The sequence below is a fragment of the Bubalus bubalis genome, chromosome 14 (genome assembly GCF_019923935.1).
Source record: "Bubalus bubalis isolate 160015118507 breed Murrah chromosome 14, NDDB_SH_1, whole genome shotgun sequence".
NCBI lineage: Eukaryota > Metazoa > Chordata > Mammalia > Artiodactyla > Bovidae > Bubalus > Bubalus bubalis.
The window spans coordinates 40,007,541-40,035,320 of record NC_059170.1 but is presented as its reverse complement, the minus strand read 5'-3'; the positions used below and the strand labels follow the sequence as shown (position 1 = coordinate 40,035,320).

Below are 27,780 nucleotides of genomic sequence, written 5' to 3'. Positions count from 1 at the left end.
TCAAGGCTTGAAGTCTCTGAGCTGGGATTATTTTGGATGTGGGCGTGAGAAGTAATCCCATGTAATGACAGTGTTGGAAGCAATTTGTGCTTTGGAGAGTGAGACTCTGTAGCCCCAGTTGCCTAGGGCATTTAATACCTTTGCAGTGAGGACTAGGCGGTTACAGCGAGAGGAACTACATAACAATAAATTGTCTACAAACAATTGTCTACATTGCCTTGGGGTAAGGCAGTAGAGCCTAGGTCTAAAGTTTGTAGGTCCTTTTGAAGGCCTCACCGAAAAAATGAGGGCTATCTCTAAACCCTTGTGGTAAAACAGGCCAAGTTAATTGTCTGGATCTATCCAGGTGAAGGTAAATAGGGGCTGTGAGGAGTGGTGTTGAAGCATAGTAAAGAAAGCATCTTTGAGGTCTAATACCGTGAAGTAGAGTGTCAGGGGGAATATGTGAGAGAAGGGTGTAGGGGTTAGTGACCACGGAGTATATGAGTATAATGGCCTCTGATCTTGTGAAGATCTTGAACTAGACATCAGGAGGGGGGTCCCTTTTTGACTGCCAGCATAGGAGTATTATGAGGAGAACAGATAGGCCTCAAAAGGCCGGCTTTGAGCAGTCGGGAGATTATTGGTTTAAGTTTTTGTCGGGATTCTGTGGTCAGGGTATGTTGAGTTTGGGTTATTACTTGAGAGGGATTTTTAAGAAAGACCTATATGGGAGAATGGTGTCGGGCTACCGACAGGGCTTCAGTGTCCCAGACCTGAGGATCTATCGGGGGAAGGTCAGAGGGCAGGTTTTGGGAGTGAGGGCTGGCCAGGGGTTTGGATGCAAAGAATTGATATGGTATCTAAGAATTGGAGGTTTATAACAGTTTGTAGCTTAGCCTGGTGGGCTGCCATCTCTGGGGTCGCACAGAGTTGGACACGACTGAAGCAACTTAGCAGCAGCAGCAGCTTAGCCAGAAAATCACGTCCCATCAATGCCATTGGGAATTGAGGAACTACTATATAAGAATATGTTAGTGTTGTTTTGTCAAAGGAACAAAGGAGAGGAGGGGTTATTTTGGGATAAAAAGGGATGCCTGAGACCCCCTTCGATGGCCACTTGTGAAGGTTGGAGAGGGCCCTTAAAGGACGTTAAAAGTGAAAAGGCCGTTCCAGTGTCTATTAAGAATGAGACTTTGTGTCTGGCCACAGTGCCAATTACCAGAAGCTCCAAGTCCATCTGTATGGGGTGGACTTGGGGTCTGGAGCTTGAGCTCCATCACTGGAATAACTCAGGCACAATTGGATCATCTCTCACTTCATCCGAGGAACCATGGTCTGGGGTGCCAGGGCCTGCCTGAGTCTCTCTCCTGGCCCATTATTGTTGGACCTGGGGTGGACCCTGAGATTTGGTGGGTAGTGTCTGAGGACAATCTATTTTCCAGTGGCCCCATTGTTTATAGGTGGGGCAGGGTTTGGTGGGTGGCTGGGGATTTGGGAAACACTTAGCCCAGTGTCTTGTTTGGTTATATCTAAAGTAGGGGCCTGGAGGGTTAGGTCCCATATGGGTGGGCCGAGGTTGATGGCCAAAGGGGTTGAATTTTTTTTTGGATAGCTGCAGCGAATAAAGCATATTTGGCCTTTCTTTCCTTTTCTTTTTCTTTTTTTGCTTCTTCCTCTCTATTGTTGAAAACTTTAAAGGCTATTTCTAGGAGATCTCACTGAGGGATTTCAGGGCCCTTCTCTAACTGGCCTAGTTTTTGGCGAATATTGGGAGCTGACTGGCTTATGAACTGGATGCTTAGATACAGAAGTCCGGCAGGGGTGGAAATATCTAGATTAGTGTATTTTTCTTTCACGGCCTCAGTAAGCTGTGAAAGAAAAAGGGCAGGACTTTGATCTTTTTCTTGAGTCACTTCCCTAATCTTATTGTAGTTAACATGAATGTGAGAGCTTTTTAGCATTCCTTCTAGTAAACAGGTGATCATATGACGCAGGTACTGGATGCCGGCATCTCCTGCTTGTTATATCCACCCTGGCTCAGTTAAAGGGACTGCATCATCAGCCACCGGATTAGTTCTATCTTGATTATGGAGCTGATCAGCATGAGTCCGAGCTGCCTGCCATATCCATTTCTTTTCATCAGGGGTTAAAGTGGCATTTAGGATATAATAAAGATCATTCCAGGTTAAATGATATGCCTGTGTAAGGCAGAGGAATTCTTTTTTGTATCTAGTAGGATTTTCTGAAAAGGATCCCAATTTTTTCTCAATTTGGCTCATATCAGAAATTGAAAAAGGCATATGAACCCGTGTATCTCCAGTCCCGCTTCCTCTCTGAGGAGAAGCATGTGTTTGCTTCGGGTCCTGGCCAACGGAGGGTGAATGGAAATCTCTTTTGGGGTTTCAGAGTCATCGCTTCCTGTTTTGGAGGAGGAAGGGCTAGAGGATGGGGTCTCGTCTCTGGAAGCTTTCTCTCTGGGCAGTAGGGAGGAGGCTCATCTGCTGGGTCAAAATCAGGGGCTGGTGGTTTAGAGGGCCTTTGGGGGCTTTAGATTTGGATTCTCTTGTAATGGAGGAGGAGAGAAGGCAGAGGAGGATTTGATAGGTAGAACAGTCCTTGCAGAGAGAAGGATGGCTTCTAAGGTCCCAGAAGGCTTGAATATAGGGGACCTCTGACCATTTGCCATTCCATTTGAGGAAGTTAGTGAGATCTGATAAAATATTGAAATCAAAAGTCCTGAACTCAGGCCAGCAGTTTTGGTTATCCAGTTTGTATTGAGGCCAAGTTTGAGTGCAAAGTGACTTGAGTTTATGAACCTTGAGATCGGTCAAGAATAGAGGTTTGGAGTTTCATTTTATGCAGGCCAAGGGAGAGTGGGACGGATTGGCTTGACCCCATAGCAAATGGCTGGCGACTGTCCAGTCTAGAGAAACGATCGTCACGTAATCTTTTGACCAGGCAGAGGGAGAGAGGCTCTGAAGGAGGGAGGGGCGTCCTCCACTTACCTCCCCAGAGGGCCTTTTGGCCAGAGGGTTCTCCAGGAACCCAAAAAGGATGATAGTCTATGGGGCCCTAGAGTACTGTCCGAGCTTACCTGGGCTACAGGGTCAGGCGAGAATTCGTGGTGGATAGAGGGAGGTCGAATGGCAAAAGGCCTCTGTCCTGGAGTTGGTCGGTCTTGCAGAAAAGAAAGTGTAGAGAAAAGAGGGAGAGAGAGAGAGGGAGAGACCATATTCCTCGGGTTACATGGAAAACCAATAAAGCCCTTACATAGGACTTCTACCACTCACGAAGGCACAGGATGTCCTCTCGAGGAGGTCTTGAAAGTCCGGGCGGGAAAGTGGGCAGGCTTCCACGCTCCAAAGAGCTGGCTGTGGAGAATGAGAAGGACACAACCTCCGTGGTTTCCGCACCAAAAAAATGTAGGGTAAGGGAGTTAGAGAATTGAGGTTCAGAAAAAGAACAAGACTGGCACTTTACAGGAACAGATCACCTGTAATGAGGCAAGAAGGGGCAGCAGTCAGATTGGTGAGCTGCTGCACTAACCCAAGAAAAGAGTAAGTATATATAGGCATATATGTGGAAAGGTACTGTCTTAAGTGGGCCTGCTGTCCAAGGTTGTTCGGAGTAGTTATCTCTCTCTTTTTTTTTTTTCAGAGTAGTTATCTCTTAAATGGCTGGGCAAGGAATTCTGGAGATCGGCCAGAGGCTGGATGGGCTGGGAGCTGGGCACAATCAACCTTAATGTCCATTTTTTCCTTTCAGGTGAGAGAGTTCTTTGTTTTGCATAGAATGGTGGGGAGGACCTGGAGGGGAGTTTTAACTCCAGGCTATTTTCAGCTCTGTAGCTTTCCTTCACAGCTGAGTGCTGGATGAGAAACACTGCACCTGGGTTTTGCATCATACTCTTGTTACTGCTTGGAAACTTATCTTCTGTAGAAAATATATTATCATTTGTAGGAATAAGCTGCAGTCTTACAGAGCAAGGTCTCAGTTCTTGATCCTTGTTACTGTATTTTAATGGAAATATAACTTCAGTGCTTGGACTTAAGAGGGGCTAGTGGACAAGTCTCTATACTGGAAGCCAGAAAGTTTTCTGTGCGTTGTGACTTTAGAGTGTGCAGTTGTATGACCAGGGACTTGTCCTTAATTTTTGAGTCTCACCTTTATCCTCTGGAAATACAGAAAGAAATATTCATGGACACTTTACCAAAGAAGATACTCAACTGGCAAATGAAAAATATTCAATGTCATTTGTCATTTGGACTTGCAAACTAAAAAACAAAAAACAAAAAAAAACAACTATTAGGTTCTCCTACATACCTATTAGAATGGCTAGACTCAAAGCAGTGACAACATTTAATGCTGCAATAAAATCTCTCCTTCATGAGTCCTGGGAATGCAAAATGGTACTGTTCTTTTTGGTCAATAGTTTGGGGTTTCTTACAAAACTAAACATCCTCTTAGTAAGAGATCCAGCGATTGTGCTTTTGGATATTTATACAAATAAGCTGAAAACTTATGTCCACACAAAATCTTACACATGAATGGTTATGCTAGTTTTAATAATTGCTGTTTAGTCACTAAGTTGTGTCCAACTCTGCGACTCCTTGACTAGTCCACCAGGCTCCCCTATCCACAGGATTTCCCAGGCAAGAATACTTGGTGGATTGCCACTTTTTTCTCTAGGGAATCTTCCTGACCCAGGGACTGAACCTGAGTCCTGCTTGACAGGCGAATTCTTTACCACTGAGCCACCCAAGTTATAAATATAGAGATTCATTGGATACAGAGACATAATTTTATCCATCAGTAGAATCTTTTTCAGTGATAAGAAATAAACTATCAGGATATGAAAAGCCATGGAGGAAAATTAAATGCATGTTGCTATGTGAAAAAAGCAAAATTAAAAAGCTACATACTATATATATGATTCCAACTGTATGACATTCTGGAAAAAGCAAAATATAAAGATAGTAAAAAGATCGATGTTGCCAGGGATTTAGAAGAGGAAAGAAAGGAAAAGATGGATACTGGAGCACACTGAATGTTCAGGGTGGTGAAACTCTTCTATATTATGTATACAGTAATGGTGGATTCTTATGTCAATATGCACTTTTTAGTATGCATAGAGCTGCTGTACAACTAAAAGTTTGAATTGTTTTGCATTCTATGGCCCTTGCTTAATAGTAAAGTATCAATATTAGCTCATCAGTTTTAACAAATGTTGCACAGCAACGCAAAATGCTAATAACAGAGCGAAGTGTGGCGGGGAGGAGAGGAGGGATTTCCCTGTCAATCCAACAACTACTCTAAAAAGAGTCTAGTGTTAAGATAAACAATGTAGGGTCCAATTTTTATTCCTTCGAATAGTTTGAAAGTGAAAGTGTTAGTTGCTCAGGGGTCCGACTCTTTGCCACCCCACGAACTGTTGCCCTCCCGACTCCTCTGTCCATGGGATTCTCCAGGTAAGAATACTGGAGTGGGTTGCCATTCCCTTCTCCAGGGAATTTTCTGACTTAGGGATCAAACCCAGGTCTCCTGCATTGCAGACAGATTTTTTACTGTCTGAGCCACCAGGGAAGCCCTAAACAGAGAGCAGAGCGCACTTTTGATCCATCACCTTCTGCGTTATGGGCCTAGCACACCTCTGCTATACCACTCTGCTGAACCCTCTAACAGTTTATTTCTTTCAACTTTTTAAAGAACTTTTTTGAGGATCTGCTAAGAGTCAGATTTTGTGATTATCTCCTGACACCACTGTTAAAGAATTTGACACTCAAATTGTCAGTGTTTCTAATAGTTTTCAGGTCTATGAAGGTGAGCTAGAATGGCAAATAGGCTATTTTGTGATCATCACCTATGTCTTAGCAAAACAGGTTAGCAGACTTCCAGGTGATCCACATGAAACTGTGTGGAATAGTTTTGGATAAACTAGTTTTCAAAGGGGTATTTCCCTCCTAAGGAGAGTGGAATTTGACTTCAAAGGACCTTCCATGTCTGTGAACTGACTTGCCTACCTCTACAAATTCAGGGCAGTTTTCCTCATCTAGAAGAGAAGGGATCGGCTACCCACTCCAGTATTCTTGGGCTTCCCTTGTGGCTCAGCTGGTAAAGAATCCACCTGGAGTGTGGGAGACCTGGGTTTGATCACTGGCTTGGGAAGATACCCTGGTGAAAGGAAAGGCTACCCACTCCAGAATTCTGGCCTGGAGAATTCCATGGACTATACAGTCCATGGGGTCACAAAGAGTTGGACATGACTGAGGAACTTTCACTTTCCTCATCTAGTCATTTTTTGCCTGCACAGCAGTTGGAGGTGCCAGATCCTTTCATAACTCACACAGCAAAGTAACTACTTCAATCCATGCTGACCTATAGTACCACAAAGATAAAGAACAGATATTCACTGGACTATAGCAAGGTTCAGAGATAACGTCTAAGATGGTACAGCCGCTGAATGTCACCCATGCCCGAGGCAGACTGAAAGAAGAGCACTGTAGTTGTAGAACTCAGCCAACTGGGGCAAAATTACTAGTTCGATAATAATTTCTATATTTTATTCTTTGGAATCAAAGTCACCAAAAATAGTCTTTGCCAACAAGGACCCATGGAAATTGCAGTGCCAAACACTATGCATTTGAAAAACCATGGGATTCATTCAAAAATTCAGCTAAGATTCTCCCAGCAAAAGGTCATAGTAATATTGGCCTGTTTGGAATTGATGTTACAAAACCTGACATTCAGACTGAATATCCTGAAGCTTAATCTAAGATCTGGAACCACAAGAGTTACCATCAAACCCCATGACAAGCAGTCACAGGATTGTTTCTCAAATTAAAAATAATGGATGCAAATGAGGAAATCTAATACTTCTCCTTTTAACACTTATGCTATAATAAAGTATTTTTATTTATTTATTTAGGTGCACCCCATGGCAGCATGTGAGATCTTAGTTTCTGGACCAGGGATCAAACCCACACCTCCTATATTGGAGTCTTAACCAGTGGACTCCCAGGGAAGTCTCTATAATAAAGTGTTTTTTTAGAAAACCTATTTTGATATAAATCTTCAACTTCCTGATTATGTCTGTCATTATCTACTCAAAGTTTTGCCTTTTGTTTCTAGTAGAGGAGGTCCTTTTGACATTTTATGTAATGCAGGAAAAGTTAATGAAACTGGATGAACTTCCTCAACTTTTGTCTGAGAAAAATCCTTATTTTGCCTTTATATCTGAATAATAATTTTGCTGGGAAGGGTATTCTTGGCTGACAGCTTTTATCTTTCAGTATCTTGAAAATGATACTTCCATCCTTCTCCCCTCCTCCATGCCTATTAAGTTTCTGTCGAGAAATCTGCTGATAGTCTAATGGAGGTTCCTTGGAAGGTGTCATCTGTTGTTCCCTGGCAGCCTTTAAAATTCTTTCTTTGCCATTGACTTTTGAAAGTGCTTTCAAAATGTGTTTTGGAGAAAGTCTTTTTGCAAATATAATGAGGGTCAAGTCACTGATTCTTCCATTTATTTTCCCAGTCTTGGTGAATCCAGTAGCCCTATACCCCCACCTACCACACACAGCACATTGTTGAAAACGCAGAGGAAAGAGAGAAAAAACAATGTGTGAAGGCTTTTCAGAGGACTTGCTCCTCTTAATAGTCGGGGGTGAAAAGTTAACCAACGAAGCAACATTTTCCTCATTGTTTATTCGCTTTATTCATAGCATGATATCTGTAGGTTTCCTTTCCTTTTTTTTTTTTTAAGTTTTGTCTGTGCTGTCTTCATTGCTGCTAGGGCTTTTCTCTAGTTGCATCAAGTGGGGGCCGCTCTCTAGTTGTGGTGCCTGGACTTCTCATTGTGGCGACTTCTCTTGCTGCAGAGCATGGGCTTTAGGACACGTGGTCTTTAGTAGTTGTGGCTCCCGGGCACTAAAGCACAGGCTCAGTAGTTGTGGTCCTCAGGCTTTGTTGCTCCATGGCATGTGGAATCTTCCCAGATCAGGGATTGAATTCATGTCTCCTGCATTGGCAGGCAGATTCTTTACCACTGAGCCACTAGGGAAGCCCAGTATCCATAGTTTTAACTCTGGAAATGATAGCCTGATTGTATCCATATTAGAATAGTCAGTACTCTCCAGTAGAATATAATGTCTGGATAAATTCTCCTTTTCCAGATCAGACTCAGACCTGTTCCTGAAAGACAGGTTCATGGCAGTTCTCACAGTCTGAGAAGGGCTGGTTTTGCCATGTGTAACACCATAGATGTTTTTATTTACTCTCTCAAATATTTAAAACTGTGCTTGACTATTTCCTCTTTGATTGTAACACATTGTTTGCTGTATGACTTTAATTGTACTTAGAAGAGAGTCTTAAAAACAGTGTACTGCCAATCAGCACCGACGTGTAAGTTTGCACACAAAGGTCAAGGGCAGCTGGGCACATAAACGCCTTCCCAGGGTCCACTGGGCAACTGTCTTAGCTTTTATTTCCCCAAAAGGTAAAAGATTTGGTTTTACCTTACCAAACTTTTTCATGTTCGAGTTTGAATATATCCTAGATATTCACTTAGAGGTAAATACCAACATCTTGACATGGAGAAAGTAATATTCTCTCATGTCATGGATTCTCCCTTTCTCAGTGTGAAACTATCTCCAATAATTCACCTGTGGACTATAGTGTGCATAACTTTCAGTCTTTTTAAAAAAAATTTATTGGGGTATCTTCTCTTCAGTCGCTCAGTCATGTCTGACTCTTTTTGACCCCACAAACTCTAGCTCACAAGGCACCTCTATTCATGGAATTGGGGTATAGTTGATTTAAAATGTATTAGTTTCAGGTAATCTACTGATCTCTTCAAGAAAATTAGAGATACCAAGGGAAAATTTCATGCCAAGAGGAGCTCAATAAGGGACAGAAATGGTATAGACCTAACAGAAAAAGGAGATATTAAGAAGAGGAGGTGGCAAGAATACGCAGAAGAACTATACAAAAAAGATCTTCATGACCCAGATACCCATTATGGTGTGATCACTCACCTAGAGCCAGACATTCTGTAATGTGAAGTCAAGTGGGCCTTAGGACGCATCATTAAGAACAAAGCTAGTGGAGGTGATGGAATTCCAGTTGACCTATTTCAAATCCTAAAAGATGATGCTGTGAAAGTGCTGCACTCAATATGCCAGCAAATTTGGAAAACTCAAATTTTATTGTTTGGAAAACAGCAAAGTGGCCACAGGACTGGAAAAGGTCAGTTTTCATTCCAATCCCAAAGAAAGGCAATGCCAAAGAATGGTCACTACCATATAATTGCACTCATCTCACATGCTAGCAAAGTAATGCTCAAAATTCTCCAAGCCAGGCTTCAGCAGTACATGAACCATAAACGTCCAGATGTTCAAGTTGGATTTAGAAAAGGCAGAGATCAAATTGCCAACATCCGTTGGATCATTGAAAAAGCAAGAGAGTTCCAGAAAAACATCTATTTCTGCTTTATTGACTATGCCAAAGCCTTTGACTGTGTGGATCACAACGAACTATGGAAAATTCTTAAAGAGATGGGAATACTAGACCACCTGACCTGCCTCTTGAGAAATCTGTAAGCAGGTCAAGAAGCAAAGTTAGAACTGGACATGGAACAACAGACTGGTTCCAAATTGGGAAAGGAGTATGTCAAGGCTGTATATTGTCACCCTGCTTATTTAACTTATATGTAGAGTACATCATGAGAAACACTGGGCTGGATGAAGCACAAGCTGGGATCAAGATTTCTGGGGGACATATCAACAATCTCAGATACAAAGATGATACCACCCTTATGGCAGAAAGAGAAGAAAAACTAAAGAGCCTCTTGATGAAAGTGAAAGAGGAGAGTGAAAAAGTTGGCTTAAAGCTCAACATTCAGAAAACTAAGATCATGGCATCTAGTCCCACCACTTCATGGCAAATAGATGGGGAAACAGTGACAGACTTTATATGGGGGGGGCCTCCAAAGTCACTGCAGATGGTGACTGCAGCCATGAAATTAAAAAACACTTGCTCCTTAGAAGAAAAGTTATGACCAACCTAGACAGCATATTAAAAGGCAGAGACATTACTTTGCCAACAAAGGTCTGTCTAGTCAAGGTTATGGTTTTTCCAGTAGTCATGTATGGATGTGAGAGTTGGACTATAAAAAAAGCTGAGCGCTGAAGAATTGATGCCTTTGAACTGTGGTGTTGAAGACTCTTGAGAGTCCCTTGGACTGCAAGGAGGTCCAACCAGTCCATCCTAAAGGAAATCAGTCTTGAATATTCATTGTAAGGACTGATGCTAAAGCTGAAACTCCAATAACTTTGGCCACCTGATTTGAAGAACTGACTCATTTGAAAAGACCCTGATGCTGGGAAAGATTGAAGGTGGGAGAAGAAGGGGACGACAGAGGATGAGATGTTTGGATGGCATCACTGACTCAATGGACATGAGTTTGAGTAAACTCCGGGAGTTGGTGATGCACAGGGAAGCCTGGCATGCTGTAGTCCATGGGTTCAGAAAGAGTTGGACACGACTGAGTGACTGAACTGAACTGAACTTGAACAACACAGTTGTGAAACACGTGGGGCCAAGTGGCTTTTTTTTTTCCCCCAGTAAATATGTACCACACTGGTAAGCCCAGGTTGGTTGGAGCTACAGAGGCAGAACTGAAGAGGAGACTTTAAAGTTAAACGTGGGTTTTCAACTGTGCTTGGGTTAGCACCCCTAATCCCTGCATTGTTGGAGGGTCAACTGTATATATATATATATATATATATATATATATATATATATATATATATGGAGTATTTATCTCCTATCTGATCAATGACAAAAGTCTCTAGTATATTCCAGTAAACTTCTTTTTTTGCTAGAATCTCTTGTGTTTGTGGATATATTTGCATCCTCCAAGACATTTTTACTTTAGTCAAGTTTGAACTAACATCCTTGTATTATCTAATTTTAATGAGATGATGTTAGTATTTTGCAACACAAAAATTAGTGTTTTTTTTTTAATTAACTTTATTACTATCTTACCAGATTTTAAAGTAAAACAATACTTTGAAAGATCAGCCAACAAGGGTTTTAGTATGTAAATTGTTTCTTATTCCTGCAGGAAATGGAGTGGGCTGACCTCAGTGGTGCTGACCAGACAATTTCGACCTGGCTAATCAAAATTACATTTTTGATGAAGCCATTTATCCAAAGAAGACAAACAAATGGCAAATAGGTATAAAAACATGGTCAGCATCGCTATTCATCAGGAAAATCCAAATCAAAACTATAAGATACTGTCATACTTGTCAGAATGGCTATTATTTAAAAAGACTGATAGACACAGTAAGTGTTGGAGAGAAGGTGGAGAAATCAGAAGCCTTTTACACTGTTAATAGGAATGCAAATAGTGCAGCTACTATGAAAAATAGTATGAATGCTCCTCAAAAAATTGAATATAGATTTGCCATATTCAGCAATCCTTGTTGTTCAGTTGCTAAGTTGTGTCCAACTCTTTGCAATGCCATGGACTGCAGCATGCCAGGCTTCCCTGTCCTTCGCTATCTCCTGGGATTGCTCAAACTCATGTCCATTGAGATCCAACCATCTCATCCTCAGTCACCCCCTTCTCCTCTTACTGTCAGTCTTTTCCAGCCTCAAGGTCTTTTCCAATGAATCAGTTCTTCGCATCAGGTGGCTTCAGCTTCAGCATTAGTCCTTCCAATGAATATTCAGGATTGATTTCCTTTAGGATGGACTGCAATCCTACTTCTGTGTTTAAAAAAAACTTGTACTATTTTCTTCCCTTTGCAGATTTCTCTTAATAAAGAGGAAAATCACAGTTTGTCTAGCCAGAAAAGTGAGAGAAGATGAATCAAGTGAAACTTTTTTCTTTAAAGATGAATGATGGATGCTTCATGCCTTTGTAGGGACAGGGCACCTCTGCTCCTCAGGTAATCAGAATGGTGTTAGAGATGGAGGAGTAGCAGACTCGGGTCCTGATCAGAACAAGTCACTGAGTGAATTTGGGAAATCCAGAGGGCCACCCTTTCTTAACTTATATTATGCTTCTCTCCAGGGTAGGTTATTTTGTGCATTAAGTCAGTGCTTTTTGAATTTTCAGGGGTGGGTCCACCTTTTCCCTTTATTCTCATCTGCTGTCCAGTTGTAGCCATTTCACAGCAGATTAGAGTCAATGGCTTCCCTGGTGTCCCAGAAAATAAAGAGTCTGCCTGCAATGTAGGAGACACCGGTTCGATCCCAGGATGGGGAAGATCCCCTGGAGAAGGAAATGGCAACCCACTCCAGTACTCTTGACTAGAGAATTCCATGGACAGAGGAGCCTGGCAGGCTATAGTTCATGGAGTTGCAAAGAGTCAGATACGACTGAGTGCCTAACACTTTTAGAATCAATGGAATCCAGCTGTCGTGACTGGTGGTTTAGTCACTTAGTCATGTCTGACTCTTGCAAACCCATGGACTTGTTACCTGCCAGGCTCCTCTGTCCATGGGTTTCCCAGGCAGGAATATTGGAGTGGGTTGCCATTTCCTTCTTCACAGGATCTTTCCAATCCAGGAATAGAACCCAGGTCTCTTGCATTGCAGGTGGATTCTTTATGGACTGAACTACAAGGGAAGCCTATTTATCGTGTATCAGAGACCTTGATGCAAATTTTCTTGTGATGCAGTTTCTCTGAAATTTCTAACATCCAAGTTGTCCCCTCCCATGTACCTCTAATCATAGAGCATCCAGAGAAATCTTGGGGATAAAAGGACCTAGAGAAAGAGATTAATCTTTTATCTCAGAGGGAATTTTTGTGGTCTGAGGTAGAGATAGTCCCTTAGAGGTCAGGCTATGAATACTGAGCTGTGGGAAGAAGCATGTGGCACTTGAAAATTCTCTCTCTGTTTGGAAGACTGAACTTCACGTTTGATGCCCCAGCAGGAGAGGTGTATGATGTTGAAGTCTGATGCAAGGACATTGGCAGGAACTATTGCTTTATTTTGACTTGGCTTTTTCATCTGTGAACAATCAGTTCATCTTCATGGAACTAGTTAACTCATCAGGAGTTGCAAATTATATATATATATATATATATATATATATATATATATATATATACCCAAGAGACATTTTACTACTGAGTGAAGTAACAGGAGTAATGGAGAGGTGAAAATTATAGATAATTTCAGAAGACCAGCCTGGTGGACCAGCAAACGAGTAGACAGCTAAGAAGAATAACAGTTTTGAAGAAGAAAATGTTAGCTAAGGATGAACTTAGTAGCCAAAAAAGAAATTAATAATAAGAAATTTTTAAGTGAAAAAAAAAGTGCTTTTTGGTTTTGTGGGGTTTTTTTTACATTTTTAGTTCTTCCGCAAATGTTGTTTGAAGTGTTTCTCCAAGTTTACTTAGGTAAATCACTAATTTATTCCATCTGAAGTTATGTCCTCATTGCACTGATAATTTTTTGCACTGGATATCTGGGTTGAAACCAGTTTAATGATCTCTTACAAATAGAATTAATTTAGAAAGGTAACTATATATTATGTAAATCTACACATCAGGTAGATAGTGGAAGTCCAGAAATAGTGGGTTAATGATATGATGTTCTGAGACCAGTTCATGAACTCAAAATTTCCATCATAAGTATCTTTTCCCAACATTGGTTGCATGAAATGAGCCATGGTGGGAGTATTTCCACCATAGAAATTGGCTAATGCTATAAATCAGGACTCTTCTTCAGACTCAGTTGTTAAATATTTACCATGAAATAAAAGTCAACATTATGCTTTGTTACCACTAGCTCTTAACTCTTAGAGTGATGGCTTCCATGGAACAGTTCTGCTTGTGGAATTGGTCCTCTGTTCCTGATTTAAGTAGATCTTTATTTTGTTATGCTTTTCTAGGTTGTTAAGAGTGAGGTAGAAAAAGCTGTCATGAGAGCAACTGATGTTGGCTACCGCCATATTGACTCAGCATATATTTACCAAAATGAAGAAGAAATTGGGAGGGCCATCCAGATGAAGCTTGCAGATGGTACTGTGAAGAGGGGTGATTTATTCCACATTACAAAGGTGCTGTGTGCAGCTACTTGTGTATCTGTGGGAAGCTCACTCTTTGAGGAATCATTTTCTGGCAAATTCCTCTTCTCACTGGTTTAATTCCTGTCCACTCTCAGACCTTGAACTATGAGAAGGCTGGTTTGGAACAGATGGATAGCAATGTGAATTCTGTGGTCAGATTTCCTGTATTTGAATCCAAGTTCTGTCACTTACTTACCTTGGACAAACTACTTAAATTCTGTCCCTTAGTTTCCAAAGCTGTAAAATGAATAAAATAATATTTACCTTACAGGATTTTTTGAGTATTATTAACATGTCAAAAACACATGTAAAGCTTTAAAAATATTTAATGCATTTTAAATGCTCATAATACTAGCTGCTATTATTGTCGTAAGGTTTAAAACTCAAAGTGGATTTATCTTTTCCAACTCTATTATACTCACATTTTGTTGTACATCTTTTTTAGCTGTAATGTGAGAGAGAGCAATTTATCAGAAAAGATAGGGTTATGGAAACTACAATCAAATTTTAGCTTTTTAATATCCCATATATTTGACTTTGTGAAATTTCTTAACCAAAAAAAAAAAGTCTTTGGACCTCTTTAAACCTTAGTCTTTTTATCTCAGCCTAGTACTTTGGCCACCTCATGCGAAGAGTTGACTCATTGGAAAAGACTCTGATGCTGGGAGGGGTTGGGGGCAGGAGGAAAAGGGGATGACAGAGGATGAGATGGCTGGATGGCATCACTGACTCGATGGACGTGAGTCTGAGTGAACTCTGGGAGTTGGTGATGGACAGGGAGGCCTGGTGTGCTGCGATTCATGGGGTCGCAAAGAGTCGGACACGACTGAGCAACTGAACTGAACGGATATAGCATTGTCAATAAACATTTGTTTCTCTTTCCTATAAGATAGGAAAAATAATACCATGGAACTCATATGAGGGTAACATTCATGTTTATAAAAGCATTTCTAATGTATTTTTTTAAACTCTCAACCATTTTTACTCATATAATTTATATCCACTGATGCCATATCTAAAACAAAAGAACTTAATATTTGAATCGGATTGAAAAGGGAACCTGAGAGGAATTTTTCCCATCATGTTCCTTGAACTGACTGCTAGAAAAAAAAGCATTTGAATTGGAGGTAATGCAGCCCAAGAGGAGGGAGACGGTGTTAGTGGTAGTGAACCCATCCTGGTCTATGAATGGATATTCTTTCCTTCCAGCTCCAGAGGTATCCCTACATCACTAACCCTCTTAACTCTCATCTTCCATCCTCTTTTCATGGGATCCTTTTATTTCTTTATCCTTAGTAATTTTGATAGATTTTCCTTAGATTATTACACTTAAAATGAAGTGATTATAACACCCTCTACCCCCAAATTCCTAAGAGACCTAACTTTCTTTGGCAAATCTAATCACTGAATACAGCCGAGATCACAATCTTTTGATGTCCTTGTTTAAAATGCAATTTCCTTGGACTTCCCTGGTGGTCCAGTTGCTAAGACTCTGCACTGCCAATGCAGGGGATTCTGGGTTTGATCCCTGGTGGGGGAACTAGATCCCACATGCCACAACTAAGAGCTCACTTGCCACAGATAAAGATTTGGTGTGCTTTACAATATTATGTTGGTTTCTGCCATATTATTACGCTGTAACCTAAGCATTCAGTGAAAGTGAAAGTGAGGTTGCTCAGTCATGTCCGACTTTTTGTGACCCCATGGGCTGTAGCCTTCCAGGCTTCTCCATCCATGGGATTTTCCAGGCAAGAGTATTGGAGTGGGTTGCCATTTCCTTCCCCAGGGGATCTTCCTGACACAGGGATTGATACCCGGTCTCCCGCACTGCAGGCAGATGCTTTATCCTCTGAGCCACCAGGGAAGCCCCAAGCATACAATGCTATATGTCAATTATCTCAAGAATAAATGAACTTAAAAAAAATTTTTTAATGCAATTTCCCATCCCAGTCTCCAGACATTATGATTTTATGATGTTTGAGAGAGAACTAAAGGGCTATAATTTGCACAAACCAAACCAAATAATTATTTTATGTTTCCAGTTTTGAGAACACCTGTGTAAGACCATATTTTAACTTCCTATGCTGGTGTCTTACTTCAGTGTGAAAATAAACTATGATGATAAAGAATCCCAAGCTTCACAGGATGACTTATCACTCCCCAACAACCACAAGTGGGTTTCTGGTTGTTGCTGTTTATTCACCATTATATTCATCTCTCCTGAATATTCTTAAATGATCCCATCCCACTTCTCTTTCTGCCACTGCAGCTGTGGAACACTTTTTTCCATCCAGAATTGGTCCAAACCTGCCTGGAAAGCTCGCTGAGAAAACTTCAACTGAGCTACGTGAATCTTTATCTTATTCATTCCCCACAGCTCTGAAGGTTAGTAGGAGTTATTTTACTTTGGTTATTAATCTCATTAGGAGTGAAATAAAAAGAGGGCATAGTTTGTGAAAGTGGGCCGAAGCATACGTAATACTTTGACATTCTCTTTGTTTTTTCTTTTTTCTGCACCTATCCCCATTCCAGCTCACTATTCCAGTCTCAAACTGAAGGGTTAGTTGTTGTTCAGTTGCTGAGTCATGTCCAGCTCTTTGTGACCCCATGGACAGCAGCATGCCAGGCTTCCCTGTCCTTCACTATCTCCTGGAGTTTGCTCAAGCTCATGTCCACTGAGTCAGTGATGTCATCCAGCTATCTCATCCTCCGTCATCCCCTTCTCCTCTTGCCCTCAATCTTTCCCAGAATCAGGGTCTTTTCCAATGAATTGGCTTTTTGCATCTGGTGCCCAAAGTATTGGATGGGTTTACTGGTTTCAATGTCTTTGCCTCGATCTTGTGGACAAATGTCTAAATTTTCTAGGCCCTGTGCTCTTGAATTTCGACCTCGTGCCCACTGGTGTCGGGGGAACATCCTGATATGGAAACCAGGGAAGGCACAGAACGTGTAATGAGGATGAGACTCAGGCCTGAGATGCTCACAAGTCCCTTTCTCATACGACCACCTCTAGGTGGAGAGCAGGGGCGGAAGAGTCTTATCCCACAAGGATCGGGAACAAGGAGCCCATTTGGCCATGGCACCATTCTGGGCTCTCACTATGATGGGGTCTTGGGTATCTCAAGTTGTCCTTACACAAGCAATATTTATTAAATCTTCAGGGGTTAAAAACATTGCTAGAAGTGTACTTTTTCAATGTACTACATTTCCATCTTCCTTTCAAGAACAAGCCTAGATTGTTTCATTAGTCTCAAGGTCTAAAGGCTCTAAACAGCTTGGGTGAAGCCAGACACAGCCTGATATAACCTCCTCTTCTTTCCTGTGTTCCAGCCTGGTGAGGACCCAATCCCAGAGGACATCCATGGAAACATCACTTTTGACACAGTGGATCTCTATATCACGTGGGAGGTGAGTGCAGCTCCAAAGAGGCCATGTCTTTGCACACTGAGAGAGAGAAGACTCACAAGGAACTGGGGAGAGGTGGACAGGGTCCAATTCTGCCTCTTGTGTAGACGTGGACAAGGCCATGAATGTCCCTGCACCTCAGTTTCACATTCCATCGGTGTAGATTCAGTGAGTAGTTACTGAGTGCCTGTGATGTACTTAGCCCTGGGTACTTCCATGTACTCAGGCTATACCTGTGAACAAAACTAAGATCTCTGGCCCCATAGTGAGGTAGGTTCTACTGGGCAGGGAAAGGATGCAGTGATATAGTAAAGTGAAGCTGATTCAGGGAACTGAGAATGCCAGGATGGTTTGGGGGCACAGATAGGCAATTAAAAACAGAATGGACATGGCACAGTGCTCCCAATGCAGGGGCCCTAGGTTCAATCTGGTTAGGGAACTAGATCCCGCATGCTCCAATTAAGAGTTCACAGGAAGTATTAGTTTCTCAGTCATGTCTGACTCCATGCAACTCCATGGACTATAGCCCTCCAGGCTCCTCTATCCATGGAATTCTCCAGGCAAGAACACTAGAATGGATAGCCATTCCCTTCTCCAGGGGATTTGTCCAACCCAGGGATCAAACCTGGGTCTCCCACATTTCGGGCAGATTCGTTACCATCTTAGCCAGTAGGGAAGCCCCAAGAATAATAGAGTAGGTTGCCATTCCTTTCTCCAGGTGAATCTTCCTGACCCAGGAATCAAACCTGGGTCTTCTGCATTGCAGGCATATTCTTTATGATCTGAGCCACCAGGGAAGCCAAGAGTTTGCATGCCATTGCCAAAGATCCCACATGCTACAACTAAGAACTGGCACAGCCAAATAAATAAATTGAATAATTTGTTTAGAAAAAGAAAAACAGAAGGGACATTGCAGTCCTCTTTGAGAAGGTGGCATTTGACCAAAGACTTTCAGGAGATGAAATTTATTAAGTGAGCATCTGGAGGAAGACTGATGTAGGCATAAGGAAAATCAAGGCAAAGATTTTAAGGTAGGAGAAAGTCTGTGTGTGTGTGATAAGTTGCTTCAGTCATATCTGACTCCGCGACCCTATGGACTGTAGCCCATCAGGCTCCTCTGTCCATGGGATTCTCCAGGCAAGAATCCTGGAGTGGGTTACCATGCCCTCCTCCAGGGGATCTTCCTAACCCAGGGATCGAACCCAGTTCTCTTGCATGTCTTGCATTGGTAGGTTTACTACTTTACTTTACTACTAATGCCACCTGGGAAGGCCAGGAGAAAGCTCACCATATTCAAAAAACATCAAGAAACAGGTGAGGCTGGAGCCCAATGAGTTTGATGTCAATTATAGGATAGGAGGTCAAAGAGAAAATAGGAAGCCAGTGGTCTGGGAGGCGAGCATGGCAGCTTCCTGTTTCCCAGGCTACACCTAGCTCAAGCTCCTTTCTTCTAGCACTTGTTCTGCTAGTGTTTTACCAGATTCTTCTAGGTGATCAGCTAAAGATCGTACTGGTTCTCTTAACCCTGCCTGGGCTGCTTTCATCCTTTTCTTTTTCTATCTTCTTAGCCAATTAAAAAACTATTTTTAAAAATAGTTCTCATTCTCCTATTTCTCATCCTCCTCCTATTGGTTAACTCCTGTCTTATTTATTGCAATCTGCATCTTGTATTCTCCCTCACCCAGAGCCACTCATGCTACCATTTAGTATGCTTCTCTAGCCAGTTACCCCTCACCACCCCTCCCACCCCAGGCCCTGGAGAAGTGTAAGGATGCAGGGCTGACCAAGTCCATTGGGGTGTCCAACTTTAACCACAAGCAGCTGGAGAAGATCCTGAACAAGCCAGGGTTCAAGTACAAGCCCATCTGCAACCAGGTAATCCCCTCATCAGTCTGCCCCCAATCTCTTCTCCCTCCTCACCAGCTTATTCTTCCTTCATTTCAACAAGGTCACCAAACGGCACTTCTCTCTTTTCCACTGACCTTGGGACATCAGCTGCTCCAAGAGAACAGAATGTATTTTAAGTTACGGAAGATATTGCTAAAGATTGCATCCATTTACTTTTATTTCTTTTATTTGTTTTTGTTCCCATGTCATTTTGCAAGAAACATCCAGGAGTCAGGTTGAAGTATAATCTACTAGGTGTTAACGGTAGTTGGCCCTAGAAATTCAGAGCTAGCAAATGATTGACCTTTCGCATAAAAGGTCAGAAATATTGGAACACTCATGCATCAGAGAGAATGGGTAATTCATCTTTTAATGGCTCTTTTGAGTTCTTTGTCATGAGATAACCACTGGGGTTCTTTTTTGAAGTTTTTATTTTATCTTGGAGAACAGTCAATGAACAATGCTGTGTTTGTTTCAGGTGTACAGCAAAGTGATTCAGTTACACATACACATGTATCTAGTCCATTTCAGATTCTTTTACCAATTGTTGTTGTTCAATGGCTCCATCATATCTGACTCTTTTGACCCCATGGACTGCAGCACACCCGACTTCCTTGTCCTTCGCTATTTCCTGGAGTTTCCTCAAACTCATGCTCACTGAGTCCATGATACCATCCAACCATCTCATCCTTTGTCACCCCCTTTTCCTCCTGTTCTCAATCTTTCCCAGCATCAAGGTCTTTTCCAATGAGTCAGTTCTTCGCATGAGGTGGCCAAAGTATTGGAGCTTCAGCTTCAGCATCAGTCTTTGCTGATGTTTTTCCCAATTAAGTTGTTACATAATGTTGAACACAGTTCCCTGTGCCACAGAGTAATTCCTTTTTGGTTATCTATTTTAAATATAGTAGTGGGTACATGGTATGAAATCACTCCCAAATGACATGAATGTACTTAATGCCTTTTAACTGTATACTTAAAAATGGGTAAAATGGTAAAAGTATGTAATGTAGCTTTTACTCCCATAAAAAATTAAAAGTTAAAAAGTCTATTTGTTAAGATAAACTCACATTAATGAGCAACACATACACTTCCTTATCTTGGAGAATAGGGAAGGAAACCATGAGTGTAAAAATATTAATAACTGGCAGCACTTCTTCCTGGCAGAGGGCCTATATTTCTACATGATCTCATCTCCTTTTACACATCTCACGTCTAAAGGCAATCCATATATTAGATATTAGTAAGGCTTAGTGTTTTCTTCCTTGTAGATAAAAATAAAAACAGAAGTCTAAAAATGTTTATTTTTTGTCCTTTGGGAGATTTACCTTCACTTTGGAGATCACTGATTTGAGAAAGGAAAGGAAATTGGCTGCGAAGAGTTCTTTCTTGGGGAGGGAATGAGGGATGACTAGATAAAGCACAAGGCATTTTTAAGCAGGAAAACTGTTGGGTCTTGTGCACCATGGTCACAGCTGTAGACAACGGTCATGTGCTGGCCCTTGTTGCTGGTATTTCTAAATAATTCCGACACCGTGAATATAGCTCTGTGTGTTCCTTGTATATTTGCGGATGGTGATCCTGCTGACCCCACACTCCAGTACTTCTGCTTGGCAATTTACAGGTGGAATGTCACCCTTACCTTAACCAGAGCAAACTGCTAGAGTTCTGCAAGTCCAAGGACATTCTCCTCGTGGCCTACGCTCCCTTGGGGTCTGACTTAAGGAAGAAATGGTAATGATCTCTATAAAGGTATTCTGATCCTAGATGCTGTGTCTTCTGGAGCCATCTCCCAACTGTCTGGGGGAAATTAAGGATAGTTAGCAGGAATGATCCATCTTTGCAAACCCTTTCCCTAGCGTACATTTTGAGGACTCAATAAAGTATTATTGAATAAAAAGTAATTATTGCATGAGTGCTAAGTCACTTCAGTCGTGTTTGATTCTTTGCAACTCTATGGACTATAGCCCAGCAGGCTCATCTGTCCGTGGGATTCTCCAGGCAAAAATACTGGAGTGGGTTGCTATTTCCTCCTCCAGGGGATCTTGCTGACCTGGGGATCAAATCTGCATCTCTTATGTCTCCTGCATTGGCAGGTGGATTCTTTACCACTAATGCCACCTGGGAAGCACAAATTATTATTACTAATTAAAATGTTAATCCAATTCAAAAGTTTTGGCTTTAAAGACTGATAAGGTTTCCAAGTCATGATTCTGACACTTAGCAGTTGAGCCATCTGAGTCTCTTTAAGAGGAATATAATGTGTACCTTTTAGCACTTGAGTACAAAACAGAGACAGTTAGTCAAGTGCATCTTTTGAAATAGCAGATTCCTATAAAATTCTTGACTATTTGTTCCAATGGTGGTCATTGGGTCTTACTTGGAACAACAATTTTGCCTTCTTGACTTATTCCATATTTTGCTAAGTTTCTCAAAAATGTTTAAAAGATGATAAAAAACAAACAGACCTGATTTTCCCTTCTTACCTTGCTTTCTCTTGTCTTTCTTCTTTGACTTTACCAAAAGAAGCAAAAGAGCTATTGAGACAGCCAGAGTGTCATGAGGAAGATTCCAGCAAATTAACCACCCCTAGCCTGGCGGCTGCGACGGACACACTAAACACGGCCGAGAGGAGCTACCCCATGTCCAAGGTCAGGGGCAGAAGCCGGGAGGACCTCATGCCCAAAGGGCGGAGGCCAAGAGGAGTTACCCCACGTCCTAGGTCAGGGGCAGTAGTCGAATGTGCCAGACTGAGATGGCGCAGGAACGGCCGAGAGGAGCTACCCCGCATCCGAGGTCAGGGGTGGCAGCCGAAAGGAGCTACCCCTCGTCCGAGGTCAGGGGCTGTGACAAGAGGAGTTACCCCGCGTCTGAGATCAGGGGCAGCGGCTGGGAGGAGCTACCACACGCTCCCAAGCCTGAAGCCAGGGGCAGCGGCCGCGAGGAGCAACCCCACGTCCAAGGAGCCGTGGCTGTGCGGGCGCAGGAGGGCCTAGAGGAGCTATCCCAAGTTGAAGGTCAGGAAGGGTGGCAGTGAGAAGATACCCCTCGTTCAAGGTAAGGAGCAGCAGCTGCACTTTGCTGGAGCAGCTGTGAAGAGATACCCCACCCACGCTCAAGGTAAGAGAAACCCAAGTAAGACGGTAGGTGTTGCAAGAGGGTATAAGAGGGCAAACACACTGAAACTGTACTCACAGAAAACTAGTCAATCTAATCACACTAGGACCACAGCCTTGTCTAACTCAATGAAACTAAGCCATGCCCTTGGGGCAACCCAAGACGGGCGGGTCATGGTGGAGAAATCTGACAGAATGTGGTCCACTGGAGAAGGGAATGGCAAACCACTTCAGTATTCTTGCCTTGAGAACCCCATGAAAAGTATGAAGAGGCAAAATGATAGGATACTGAAAGAGGAACTCCCCAGGTCAGTAGGTGCCCCATATGCTACTGGAGATCAGTGGAGAAATAACTCCAGAAAGAATGAAGGGATGGAGGCAAAGCAAAAACAATACACAGCTGTGGATGTGACTGGTGATAGAAGCAAGGTCCAATGTTGTAAAGAGCAATATTGCATAGGAACCTGGAATGTCAGGTCCATGAATCAAGGCAAATTGGAAGTGATCAAACAAGAGATGGCAAGAGTGAATGTCGACATTCTAGGAATCAGCGAACTCAAATGGACTGGAATGGGTGAATTTAACTCAGATGACCATTATATCTACTACTGTGGACAGGAATCCCTCAGAAGAAATGGAGTAGCCATGGTCAACAAAAGAGTCTGAAATGCAGTACTTGGATGCAATCTCAAAAATGACAGAATGATCTCTGTTCGTTTCCAAGGCAAACCATTCAATATCACAGTAATCCAAGTCTATGCCCCAACCAGTAATGCTGAAGAAGCTGAAGTTGAACAGTTCTATGAAGACTTACAAGACCTTTTAGAACTAACACCCAAAAAAGATGTCCTTTTCATTATAGGGGACTAGAATGCAAAAGTAGGAAGTCAAGAAACACCTGGAGTAACAGGCAAATTTGGCCTTGGAATACGGAATGAAGCAGGGCAAAGACTAATAGAGTTTTGCCAAGAAAATGCACTGGTCATAACAAACACACTCTTCCAACAACACAAGAGAAGACGCTATACATGGTCATCACCAGATGGTCGACACCGAAATCAGATTGATTATATTCTTTGCAGCCAAAGATGGAGAAGCTCTTTATAGTCAAGAAAAACAAGACCAGGAGCTGACTGTGGCTCAGATCATGAACTCCTTATTGCCAAATTCAGACTGAAATTGAAGAAAGTAGGGAAAACCACTAGACCATTCAGGTATGGCCTAAATCAAATCCCTTATGATTATACACTGGAAGTGAGAAATAGATTTAAGGGACTAGATCTGATAGATAGAGTGCCTGATGAACTATGGAATGAGGTTCGTGACATTGTACAGGAGACAGGGATCAAGGCCATCCCCATGGAAAAGAAATGCAAAAAAGCAAAATGGCTGTCTGGAGAGGCCTTACAAACAGCTGTGAAAAGAAGAGAAGCAAAAAGCAAAGGAGAAAAGGAAAGATACAAGCATCTGAATGCACAGTTCCAAAGAATAGCAAGAAGAGATAAGAAAGCCTTTCTCAGCAGTCAATCCAAAGAAATAGAGGAAAACAACAGAATGGGAAAGACTAGAGATCTCTTCAAGAAAATTAGAGATACCAAGGGAACATTTCATGCAAAGATGGGCTCAATGAAGAACAGAAATGGTATGGACTTAACAGAAGCAGAAGATATTAAGAAGAGATGGCAAGAATACACAGAAGAACTGTACAAAAAAGATCTTCATGACCCAGATAATCATGATGGTGTGATCACTGACCTAGAGCCAGACATCCTGGAATGTGAAGTCAAGTGGGCCTAAGAAAGCATCACTACGAACAAAGCTAGTGGAGGTGATGGAATTCCAGTTGAGCTATTTCAAATCCTGAAAGATGATGCTGTGAAAGTGCTGCACTCAATATGCCAGCAAGTTTGGAAAACTCATCAGTGGCCACAGGACTGGAAAAGGTCAGTTTTCATTCTAATCCCAAAGAAAGGCAATGCCAAAGAATGCTCAAACTACCGCACAATTGCACTCATCTCACATGCTAATAAAGTAATGCTCAAAATTCTCCAAGCCAGGCTTCAGCAATATGTGAACCGTGAACTTCCTGATGTTCAAGCTGGTTTCAGAAAAGGCAGAGGAACCAGAGATCAAATTGCCAACATCTGCTGGATCATGGAAAAAGCAAGAGAGTTCCAGAAAAACATCTATTTCTGCTTTATTGACTATGCCAAAGCCTTTGACTGTGTGGATCACAATAAACTGTGGAAAATTCTGAAAGAGATGGGAATACCAGACCACCTGACCTGCCTCTTGAGAAACCTGTCTGCAGATCAGGAAGCAACAGTTAGAACTGGACATGGAACAACAGACTGGTTCCAAATAGGAAAAGGAGTACATTAAGGCTGTATATTGTCACCCTGCTTATTTAACTTATATGCAGAGTACATCATGAGAGCCGCTGGACTGAAAGAAACACAAGCTGGAATCAAGATTGCCGGGAGAAATATCAATAACCTCAGATATGCAGATGACACCACTCTTATGGCAGAAAGTGAAGAGGAACTCAAAAGCCTCTTGATGAAAGTGAAAGTGGAGAGTGAAAAAGTTGGCTTAAAGCTCAACATTCAGAAAATGAAGATCATGGCATCCGGTCCCATTACTTCATGGGAAATAGATGGGGAAACAGTGGGAACAGTGGCTGACTTTATTTTTTTGGGCTCCAACATCACTGTATATGGTGACTGCAGCCATGAAATTAAAAGATGCTTACTCCTTGGAAGGAAAGTTATGACCAATCTTGATAGCATATTCAAAAGCAGAGACATTACTTTGCCAACAAAGGTCCATCTAGTCAAGGCTATGGTTTTTCCAGTAGTCATGTATGGCTGTGAGAGTTGGACTGTGAAGAAGGCTGAGCACTGAAGAATTGATGCTTTTGAACTGTGGTGTTGGATAAGACTCCTGAGAGTCCCTTGGACTGCAAGGAGATCCAACCAGTCCATTCTGAAGGAGATCAGCCCTGGGATTTCTTGGAAGGAATGATGCTAAAGCTGAAACTCCAGTACTTTGGCCACCTCATGCGGAGAGTTGACTCATTGGAAAAGACTCTGATGCTGGGAGGGATTGGGGGCAGGAGGAGAAGGGGACGACAGAGGATGAGATGGCTGGATGGCATCACTGACTTGATGGACGTGAGTCTGAGTGAACTCCGGGAGTTGGTGATGGACAGGGAGGCCTGGTGTGCTGCAATTCATGGGGTCGCAAAGAGTCGGATATGACTGAGCGACTGAACTGAACTGAGCCTGATTAAACTAACCTAGGTAGAATGGATGTGCAACCTCAGAAACAGAGCATCTCTGTCTCCTTCCCAGGGTGAAAAAGGAAAATCTGGTTCTCCTGCAGGATCCGGTACTCAATGCCATTGCTGAAAAGCACTGGAGAATTCCAGCCCAGGTAGCCCTGCGCTACCAGCTACAGAGGAGTGTGGTGGCTCTGGCCAATAGCTTAAGTGAGAAGAGGATCAAGGAGAACTTCCAGGTTCCTGTAGGATTGTGGGCAGCAAGAGGCTGACGAGGCACATTGTCTGTCCTCTGGGATGGGTTGTTTGGGAGGTTCCCAATGTGTATTTGAGTAAAGCTTATCTCCCTATGTTCTCTATGGGTATATGTGTTGTATTTAACTCTCCTGTCCTCCAAACCTACAAGGCAGGAAGCATAGTGTTTGGAAAGAACAGTCTACAGAGGGTTTGAGTCAAGTTTAAGTCTCAAACCTGGTTTTCACTCCACAGTATGGCCCTGAATAAATCATCTCTTGATTTCTTCATCTGAAAAAAAAGGAAGGATTTTGTCGAGATGAGATCTGGGCTCAGAAATCTCTAAAATTCTTTGGCTATCACCACAGTCACCCAAAGTCTCTGAGGGTGACCTGAATGACCAACCTCAACTCTTTGAATGGGCAAATTTCTGTGACTTTTGCCGGGGATGAACCCCAGGTTCATGAAAACTACACAAGTTCCTACACAAATGTGTGTGTCTGCATCTGCATGCTGGGGGGCGTGTAGGGGCGGCAGTACTTGCCTCTAGGAAATTGAATTAGTCGTCTCATATTTCTGATAGGTTTTTGAATTCCAGTTGACCCCAGAGGATATGGAGCATCTGGATGGCCTAAATAGAAATATACGCTATTCTGACTATGGCGAGTAAGTAGCTGGTTCCACTGTAGATGCTGTGGGAGCAGGGTAAGGAGGGAATTCCATTTATTCTAGTCCACAAAGGGCAGGGTCCTCTGTTGCCTCTTCTTTTAGGGAAGTGAATGGAAAACCTCTTTCCTTCAAGCCCTCATACCCTTGTTGCTCCACGCCCCTCAGTCTGTTTTCTTTCTGAATTCCAGAATCTATCAACACGTTGACATCCTTTGCACATACTTTCAGGTCTCCTCACTCTTCTTTGTCTTACTCCTTGGTCTAAAACCTGGCTACATCCTGCTCTCTGCCTGCGTCATCAGTTTCCTCCTCCCCTGGGAGAATATATATATATATATATATATATATATATATATATATATATATATATATATATATATATAAAACTGAAGCACTTTGCTGTACACCTGAAACTAACACAGCATTGTTAATCAACTATACTCCAATAGAATATAAAAATTAAATTGAATAAAATAAAGATACTACTATTTTCTAGGAAAAAAACAAAAGTCTGATCAGGTACCCCTCTTCTTGGCATCTGGTGGCCTGCCTTCTCACTTGGAGCAAAGGCCAAAGTCCTCAGAGTGCCTACAGCGGCAGGGGGACCACCCCTCCATGTCTCTGCCTCCACGTCGGTCCTGCTGCCCAGCCCCTCCGACTCAGTGCAGCCCAGTGGCCTCCGTGCTGCCCCACGTGTCAGGCCCATCTCAGGGCCTCTGCCCAAGCTGTTCTCTCTACCCAGAATGCTCTTCCTCCAGATACCCGGTGTTCCCTCTCTCACCAATGTCAGTCTTAACTCAGATGGCACCTCCGGGACACCTTCTCTGTCATTTCATCTAAAAAGGCAGCCCAGCCCACACAACACTTCCTCCCTCTGGGTCCTGCTCTGTCTCTCTCTTGGCACATCTCCCTCATTAACATAGCACATGGTTTGCTAACCTATTTTGGGTACTTTCTGCTTATCATAAAACGTAGATTCCTAGGGAAGGAACTTTAAGAAACTATTCTCTCCCTGAGTAATTAGTGAATATTGGTTGAATGAATAATAAAATAATAGGGTAGAGTAACAGACAGTGAAGAAGCAGGCAGAAATTTTTAGCAATTAATACCAGTCATTTTAATCAATA

The 27,780-nt window shown here is 42.4% G+C and overlaps 1 protein-coding gene across 1 annotated transcript; it reads left to right on the top strand.

Annotated features, from left to right (window-relative positions):
• The first annotated feature begins 716 nt into the window (after positions 1–716).
• Positions 717–26,654, top strand: LOC102415234 (prostaglandin F synthase 1-like). Its single transcript, XM_045162570.1, is given in 9 exon segments — positions 717–776; positions 13,889–14,056; positions 16,335–16,431; positions 16,434–16,450; positions 17,396–17,473; positions 19,223–19,345; positions 20,979–21,088; positions 25,824–25,989; positions 26,568–26,654. Coding segments are annotated over 9 exon segments (906 nt in total).
• Positions 26,655–27,780: the final 1,126 nt, after the last annotated feature.